Raw genomic sequence first — 8,972 nt, 5'->3', positions numbered from 1 at the left:
AACTGTGATTGTGCAAGACATGAACGATGCGCCCAGGGATCTGCATTAAAGGTAAAGGGCACAAAGTCGCTTGATGACCTGCTGACAGACAGGGTACCCACCACTGGCACACATCTCCCCTGAATGCCCGGACGATAAATTCGGGACATTATTTGCTCCAGAGTTTTGTCAAAACACATGTCACCAGCCATCGGGTTATATTGAGCCACCTGGAAAATCATTTCCTGGTGGCTTTTATGCACCAGCAACTGTGTGTGGTTGTCCTGCATGAGAGTGTCGCCACTCTCTCAATACAATCTGCCAATATAATCAATACAAAATACGGGAACGTCAGATTCAGGGTACACCACCTGATCATCAATTTTTATTACTTGATCGAAGGTTGAGTGTAGACTGTCATCCTGAGGCTAACCTAGTAGCCACCTACTCTAGGGCCACCTTGTGTGGACATTCCTAGGTAGTCCTGGATGGGTACGTCCTTGTCGTAGCCAATGAGTCATTTACAATGAGTGAATCTTTTATTTTTATTTCTTTATGAACACCAGTGTTATTTTGGGACTTTTTTCACTTGTCCAGCTCTGCAGGTGGAGGTGACCAAAATAAGAGTAAATGAGTCCTGTACCAAGGCGGAGCTGAAGTGTAAGAGCAACTGCACCGGGGATGTTTCTTATGTCTGGCTCAAGAATGGAGAGAAGGTCACAGAAGAAAATCCTCACATAACCAGCCTTCGGTTTAATGACAGCATCTGCTGTGCTTTGAAAGGACAAGAAGATTACTGCTCGGCTTCACTGTGTAAGTGCAGTGTAACTGACAAACTCTAACACAAAGGGTGGAGTTTTTTTTTAAGAGGAACTTCCCCCAATTCGATTTTTTTTTTCTAATTTTATGTAAGCATTCGGCTTTTTGTGAATATACTTATTTCTATCTATTAAACAAATGATTATTGTTCCTCAAGATGCTCCAAAGCTTCCCTCTGTGACAGTGAGTCCATCTGGTGAGATAGTGGAGAACATTTCAGTGATTCTGATTTGTAGCAGTGATGCTAACCCAGCTGCTAATTACACCTGGTACAAGGAAGGTGGGCAAACACCCCTGTCCACTACAAAACAGCTCAGCCTCCCGTCCATCCGGCCATCTGACTCTGGAGTTTATAACTGCACAGCAGAAAATGAGCTGGGAATCAGGAAATCCAAACATCTTCGTATAAATGTAAAATGTGAGTGAAACTGCTGATATTTGGAGCCTTCTTCTTGTAAGTTACCAAAAAACAGTGCATACTTTACACATGACTCTAACCTAAAACCTAAAACAATTTAAAGTCCATAATGAGCAATTCAACTCACTCTGTCAGTGGATTTAAGTTTCAGCCAAATCAAATTGTTGACAATTTGCCAACCCCCCCCCCCTCCTGCTTACATATCTGTAAGGACAAACCTGCCTGGGAGTAGGTTTATTCAGTGACTAAACTGGTGGAGCCAGTTGTCGTGAATGCCTTGACTCCAACTAAGTAAAAAGAGCATTACAGGTCATCACAATCATCTAGCATATCCTGTCTCACAATATTTATAGAGGCACTGCTTCATTAAGCACGGCATAATTCACATATGTCACTTTTTAGAACCACAGTTTAGAAGACAGATGTCTATGGACTCTTCTCTGTATGAACACCTCCCCTGAACAATTATGAACTAGACGAATAGATTACACCCTAAAGAATGACTGAATTTGAAATGTTATTATCCTGACCAGCTTCTCTTAATCTTATTCAGATATGATTTTATATTATTCTTCCATTTGCTTTTTTCTAATAGCCTTTGTAAGAAATCTGTTTCCCGATGAATGAAAAAAAAAACGATTTCTATGATCATAGTTAACTAACCAACCACAGCGTAACCAGGATCAGCCAATCCTGGCTCACCTAGTTAATTAATGTTATGTGACCCTAACACAGTCCTCTCTTTATAGCTAATTTCTGATGCTCTTCTTGTACAGGAAATAAGCAGAAGTTTAAAGATTGTATATGGTGCTTTACATAGAACAATCAAGTTCTACAACAGGTAGGACCTAATTTACAGTTAACATATGTTAGCATATTTCCTCCAGATGCTCCAAAGCTTCCCTCTGTGTCAGTGAGTCCCTCTGCTGAGATAGTGGAGGGCAGTTCAGTCACTCTGACCTGTAGCAGTGATGCTAACCCAGCAGCTAACTACACCTGGTACAAGGAGGAGCTATTCCTGACTTGGCCACGAGAGGGCGTTCATCATTTCACCTCCATCAGCTCTGAGAACAGAGGAAACTACTCCTGCAAGTCAGAGAATCAGTATGGACAGATCAACTCTTCACGTGTGTTTATAAATGTCCAGTGTAAGTAGAAAAGTGCAATTTAACCCTATGATACCTAAATCATCATTAGTGATAAACTGTGCCCTAGCACTACCTCTAACCCTAGATAATCTGAATATGTAATTACTGAGAGATCATGAAGTGTCTTGAAATGTTATCACTCAGATGCTCCAAAGTTTCTTTTTGTGTTAATTCACTGTAGACACATAGTGAAATTCATGAAATTAGACTATGGTTTTAGTTTAATAATATTCTTAAATCCTCTTTATTGCTTGATCTGCATAAAGGTAGGAAAAAAACAACTATTTAACTAACACACCAGGCCCTCATTTTACACAAGTCTGCGAATCTATGCAGGAATAAATGTAGCAGGAGAGTATTTAGTGTGCTGGAATCAATTTTAAGTAAATACTGTGGAAACAGTAAAGTACAGGATTTCCACAATTTCAATTTACCCTCAAATTAAAGTGGCACACTCAGTCTCAGTTTATTTAGTTATTGGGCAAAACAACATCAGTGGATTTGTAGAAATAATATGTTGTCCTTTATGACAAAGTAATAGAACATTATTCTGTAACATGATTCATGGCTTAAGGGTCATCATTTGCTTTTATGAGTTACACACACTAAGCAAATATTTGCCTTGCTATATTTGTTAGTGTAATAAAAGGCTTTATAAACTGTCCTCCAGATGCTCCAAAGCTTCCCTCTGTGTCAGTGAGTCCCTCTGCTGAGATAGTGGAGGACAGTTCAGTCACTCTGACCTGTAGCAGTGATGCTAACCCAGCAGCTAACTACACCTGGTACAAGGAGAATAAAGCACTGCCTCTAGGACCAGAGGGCAGTCATCATTTCACCTCCATCAGCTCTGAGGACAGAGGAAACTACTTCTGCAAATCAGAGAATCAGTATGGACAGATCAACTCATCATATGTCTTTATAAATGTTCAGTGTAAGTATTCTTCATTGTCCAAAGGCTTCTCTATACTTTGCATGCTAATATAAATGAATAATCTGTATAATTTCCCAGATGCTCCAAAGCTTCCCTCTGTGTCAGTGACTCCGTCTGGAGAGATAGCTGAAGGCAGTTCAGTGACTCTGACATGTAGCAGTGATGCTAACCCAGCAGCTAATTACACCTGGTACAAGGAGAAAGAAGACTCACCAAAGGCACATGGACAAACCTTCACCATTGACAAGTTTAGTCCTGCACACAGTGGGGCTTACCAGTGTAAAGTCCAGAACAACAGAGGACATCATAGCTTGACCTTTCTCTTGGCTGCTGTACGGTTAAGTGGGAATGGCACTGGTACGCCCTTTTACTTACTGAAAATCAAGTTGTTGCCAATCAGATGCTTTGCATGGTGGATCAGAGTACACTTGTCTGCATTCATAATTCCAAATACTGTGACAAAATCCTGAACAACACTGGCTGAAAAGCCACCCCAAACTACCACAGAGCCTCCATCATATTTTAAAGACAGCTTTAAGGCCCTTTCACATAGGACGCTGCATGCCGATTGCTGCGGTCTGAAACGCTCTTATTTCTATTGCTTGTGCTGTGCAAATTCAGTTTCCCATTATAGCACGGCATTCTTGGAAGTGAGAAGTAATTGTGCATACCAGTTGAACTTTCACAGCAGCGTGCTGTGACGTACATTCGTGTGACCATTAGAAATAAATCCTACTATGCTAGGTTCATGCACACAACCACACAATGAAGGAAAACATTCTGTAAATACCAAGTTCAGTGAACTTTTTTGACACAAGTTTCAAAATGAGAATCAGAATACTCTATTGATCCCTAGGGAAAACTATGTGGGTTACAGTGCTCCAGTAAAAACAGTAACAAAAAGACAATACAAGAAATAAGAAACAGCACAATATATACATATATATCCGACATAGCAAAATTGGTATGGTGCCGATCTGGCCCACACAATGTGCTTACATATGGCCCAGATACCACAAAGAATGACGGCCCTTTGGTGGCCCAGATCTGGTTTGCCAGCGGTGTCCCACTCATGGGCGAGCACAAGGCCAGTTGCAGACACAGTGGTGGTCCTGTGCTGGCCTATGTGTGTGGATTACCTCTGGCAAACCTGATCTGGGCCACCAAAGGGCCGTCATTCTTTGCAGTATGTGAGCTATATCGAGCCAGATGTGGCATGCCATCACACAGACAGTGCCATCTATGCCAGGCCTGGCCCATATCTGGATGACATACATCTTATCATGCCAGAAGTCAGCCAGCAGTGCGAGCTTGATACCAGATCCGGGCCAGACCTGTGGGACACATACACATAAGTCACTTACTAATAAATTTCTGAATAAGAAAGAAGAGCATGTGCAAAAAGGGTGTAGCTATTGCAGTGCATACAGTGTGTTAGGTGGAGGAGTTGTACAGGGACATGGCCACAGGCAGGAATGATTTCCTGTGTCATTCAGTGGTGTTTTTTGGTAATCTCAGTCTCTCACTGAACATGCTCCTGTGGCTAGCCAGCATGTCATGGAGTGAGTGGGAGGAATTATTTTTATTATTATTACTAACATTGTCTTTATCTTGGAGAACATTCGCCTCTCCGACACCACCTTAAGACAGTCCAGCTCCATCCCCACAACATCCCCACAAGCTCCATCCCCTTGTGGATCCATATATTGAGTCTGTTAGCATCAGCAACTCTCAATCTGCTCCCCCAGCATGCATAGCAGGCATAGAGGATAGCAGTGGCAACAACAGACTAGTAGAACATCCTGAGCATTGTTTGACAGATGTTGAAGGACCTCAGCCGCCTCAAAAAATAGAGACGACCCTGACCGTTCCTGTAAAGTGCAGTAGTGTTTTTAGCCCAGTCCAGTATATTGTCTATGTGTTATTTATGTATAATCCACAATGTCAACATTGAGCCCCTGGATTGAAACAGGGGTCAAGTTTTTTTCTGGCAGGAGACTAGAATAAAACAGAAACACTGAGACTCGGATACGTAGACTTGACACAGGGACCAGTGAATAAAGACAGGAAAGACTGAACTTGTTAAATGGAACACAGGGAGGCATGATAACAGTAACGTACAGACCTAAGACCATAAAATACAAACACTGTGCATAACAGAATGACAATAAAGAACCAAAACCTGGAACATGAACTTAGCCATATAATAATAAAAGCCTGAATGATAATACATATCAAATACAGAACTATAATATAAAGATTAAAAAAACTTGCTAAACATTCCCAAAACTCAAAACCCTGGGTCACAGACGCAGGACCATGACAGACTTGATCATTGCTGTTGCAGTCTGAATCCAGTTTGAATTCCCACACTGAAGCTGAAAGAGGAGAGGGTTTGGAGAAAAGTAGGTGGGCAAAGGTGTAGGATTTCCAGCTAAGTTCTGAAAATATGTATATGTATTTGATCTATCATTAGGTAGCTACTTTGGAAGGAAACAGTTCTTCCATTGAGTGTTGTAAAAGTACACGTATTCATGAGTTATACAAGGTGAAACTTGGCTTTACACTGAGTCTGAAGGGCAGTAACACTTTGTTATTCTATGGTGCCAGAAGTTGGAAACATAATATATAACAGTGTATGTAACAGAGTTTTCATGTTATCCCCCTTACTCAGAAATGTGGAAAATCATTGCTGGAACAGTGATTGGCATTCTTCTTGTTGTCATACTCATGTGGATTTTATTATCGATATGGTGAGTACCATATCATTTAAATTATTTTACTTAAAGCTTTTCAGTTAGTTTAAGCAATCTAAACCTTTATTTCTTCCTCCAACTAGGAAAAAGCAGATCCCAAGAAAGCTCCCTGAGCCTACAGAGAGCCCAGGCACAAGTGCACAGGTCAGGAAGATCAATACATGTACAAAAGGTGGTTTCACATTTCGCAGACTAAAGCTGAAAGGCTACCGTAGTCAGTTACAGAAAACTGACTGATGATTCATGAGAACTGCATCAGGCTTAGGCTCACAGTTGTACTGAGAATCACAAATGTGTCGTGTCTACAGAAGCAACCAGTAGAGCAGAAGTGCAGCCTTCAGTATGCCAGCATTCAGTTTTCTAAGAAGCAGACAGATCCTCTCTATTCCAACATCAACCCAGCTCAGGCCCAGAAGCACAAGAAAGAAGAAGAAGAGGAAAACAAAATCCATTATGCTACTGTCAAGTTTGCCAGTGCCAGTAGAGCACCAAGGTAAGCAACACATAGACATTATCATTGCTGTAGGATAAAGTTTTGTTTTTGAGAGGAACTTGGCAGGACAGTCATGCATCACCACTTCTTCTTTTGTTTTCATAGATTTGAACATTTAATATCACACGATATACACATCAGATTTCCTCGCCCTGTAAAGCATTAACAATGAAAAATTTGCCAGAACATTCAAATTTTTTCTAGAAAACTGGAGCGTTCATTGAATCTTCTGGCAATTAAAAAAGAAATTAAAGGTCATTTTGCAGATGAGTTTTAATTTGTGCAACGTTTTTGTGTAACATATTACTCATAATTTGCTCATCTTAAGCAAAAACATACAAGAGGATCAGGGTTTAAAATTTTGCTGTATGAGGTAGTGTATCATATATCAAATATGATGCGCTCAGTGTTGCAGGGAGAGTTTTTCACTTCCACTTCTGCAAACAATCTGTTTGTCTGTGTACTCATCTGTTTTTTGCTTTCATGCTTAATGTAAATCCTGTTCATACAGTCTAAAACATGACTTACTTCACACTGTTGAGTAGATAATGAGTTGGTTGTCAGCCCAGTCATGTTGGGTTTTTTTTCCCTCCCTAGTTATTTGCCTATGATTCCACTGAACACATTCAAACCATAAGACTGATTTGCCTGTCTTTGCCTTGCATTATTTCCCAGGCAAAATAAATAGTCATAAGACTTAGCCATTGAGGTTGAGTCTGAAAGCCAATTCCATGTTAAAGTATCAAGTTTTAAATCAGAAATAAACATGGCTTTGGGGGTGGGCGGGTTATACAGCATCCAGAGGATGGTCTGTGTATTCAAACCCACCTCTGGCGCTGGTGCCCTACCCTCAATTTTAAATGCATATAGACACTGAGGGTTTTCGGGATCAGCCGTGCTGCTCTCTGGTAGGAAGCATCATGTTTTAAATGCACTTTAGAACAGCATGCAGCAACACTACATATGAGCGGGCGGAGGGAGGTTTGGGGTCTTCACTGACCTCCATTCTCTGTTGACCGCCGGGGCTGGGAGGTATTGGCCGTCCGATTGGGGTTCAGGATGCGGGGCGTCCCTGCTACTGCAGATATGGGGGCGGTCTGCTTGCGTCCACCCCAGGGAAAAGGGTTACATCTCATGGGTCTAGGTGTGGTTTGCCTCTCTTGGAGAAAGGGTACCTGCACCTGAGGTATAGAGTATGTTTGGGAAGTGTGATTGTATGTACAGTGTCTATTTGTGTCTGTCTCCATGTCGGGTGAGTACTTGTTTATGTGCATATGAGGGAATGCACATTTGTGTCTGTGTGTGCCTGTTCGTCGGTGTCTATACTGTATGTCAGGTCAGGTATCAGACGCCACCTCTCTGGGAACATCTCAGGTTCCCATCACATCCATGTCCACAGGTGGAGGCCTATCTCCCCTACCTGCCGGTTGTTGATGCCGTCAGACATGCGTTGGTGGTTCTTGGCGTCTGGGGCTGGGCGCTCATGTATGTACCAGCTCACTCCTGGTGACCGCTTGGCGGGGCCTGACAACTGTGGCCCAGTTGGGCCCCTTCGGGGATTAGGGGGCCCTCAGGCCTCTGTCCTCTGGGCCTGGGGCTCGGTCCTCTCTGGTACTGCTGGCTGCCAGCAGTGCCCGCGAACACATCACTGCAGCCCCGTCTGGCTGCTGGGTGACCCTGCGTCTGAGGCTCTCCTCAGCTCTTCCCAGGCAGGTGGCACTGTTGCCCCTCTGATGGTCGTCCTTGGGTTCTCGTACTTTGGGGCCTCAATCTCCCCCATACCTGCTTCATGCCCTGAGGGACGGGGCTATGGCTCCCCACACGCCCTAGCAGATCATTACATGGAGAAACCTTTTGAATACAAGCGTGTTGATCCACACAGGCGTGCACACGGGTGTTCACTGTTCATAGACACAAACTACACCTTTCTTGCCTGCTACTTCAAAGCACATTGTGTGCTGCACAATAACATTTAATATTTAGTATCTACTGTTATTTACTGTTAGCTAGTTTATTGTGATGGTGTTGTGTTTATAATGTTGCTCTCTTGTTTGTTTTTTCTTCTCTCGACAGGTGATCCAGATGATTTTTTTATTCAACCCCTTTCTCACTATCTCTTCTCCCCTCGGTTTTTCTTTCTCTCATTCTTTCTTTCTCCCTGTCCTATCCCCAAGTCATGCCTGTCCCATCTGTAACAACTGAAAATAAAATAAATACATAACAATAATAATAATAATAAAGGTCAATCAAATGGACCAATATGTCAAGACCATAATGAGCCACTTGGTACAGTAAACCCGCTAGACATCTTTCTTGGCCTTTACACAATAATTCTGATGAAGAAGAAAGAAAGAAAGAAAGAAAGAAAGAAAGAAAGAAAGAAAGAAAGAAAGAAAGAAAGAAAGAAAGAAAGAAAGAAAGAAAGAAA

The 8,972-nt window shown here is 42.2% G+C and overlaps 1 protein-coding gene across 1 annotated transcript; it reads left to right on the top strand.

Annotated features, from left to right (window-relative positions):
* The first annotated feature begins 467 nt into the window (after positions 1–467).
* Positions 468–4,236, top strand: LOC121812538 (B-cell receptor CD22-like). Its single transcript, XM_042215045.1, has 5 exons — positions 468–471; positions 577–695; positions 2,037–2,364; positions 3,035–3,295; positions 3,374–4,236. The coding sequence occupies exons 1-5, from the start codon at positions 468–470 to the stop codon at positions 3,763–3,765; spliced, it is 1,104 nt and encodes a 367-aa protein (XP_042070979.1). The 3' UTR covers positions 3,766–4,236.
* Positions 4,237–8,972: the final 4,736 nt, after the last annotated feature.

The sequence above is a fragment of the Haplochromis burtoni genome, unplaced genomic scaffold (assembly GCF_018398535.1).
Source record: "Haplochromis burtoni strain Fernald_Lab_line unplaced genomic scaffold, NCSU_Asbu1 Contig_647, whole genome shotgun sequence".
NCBI lineage: Eukaryota > Metazoa > Chordata > Actinopteri > Cichliformes > Cichlidae > Haplochromis > Haplochromis burtoni.
This window is presented reverse-complemented; position numbering and strand designations above follow the sequence as displayed.

What these genes read in the sequence shown, in the direction of transcription:
- LOC121812538 (XM_042215045.1), top strand. An exon ending in GGCTCAAGAATGGAGAGAAG is followed by an intron (nt 696 to 2,036) that starts GTCACAGAAGAA and finishes TGCTTTACATAG; the next exon opens with AACAATCAAGTTCTACAACA. An exon ending in TGTGTTTATAAATGTCCAGT is followed by an intron (nt 2,365 to 3,034) that starts GTAAGTAGAAAA and finishes ACTGTCCTCCAG; the next exon opens with ATGCTCCAAAGCTTCCCTCT.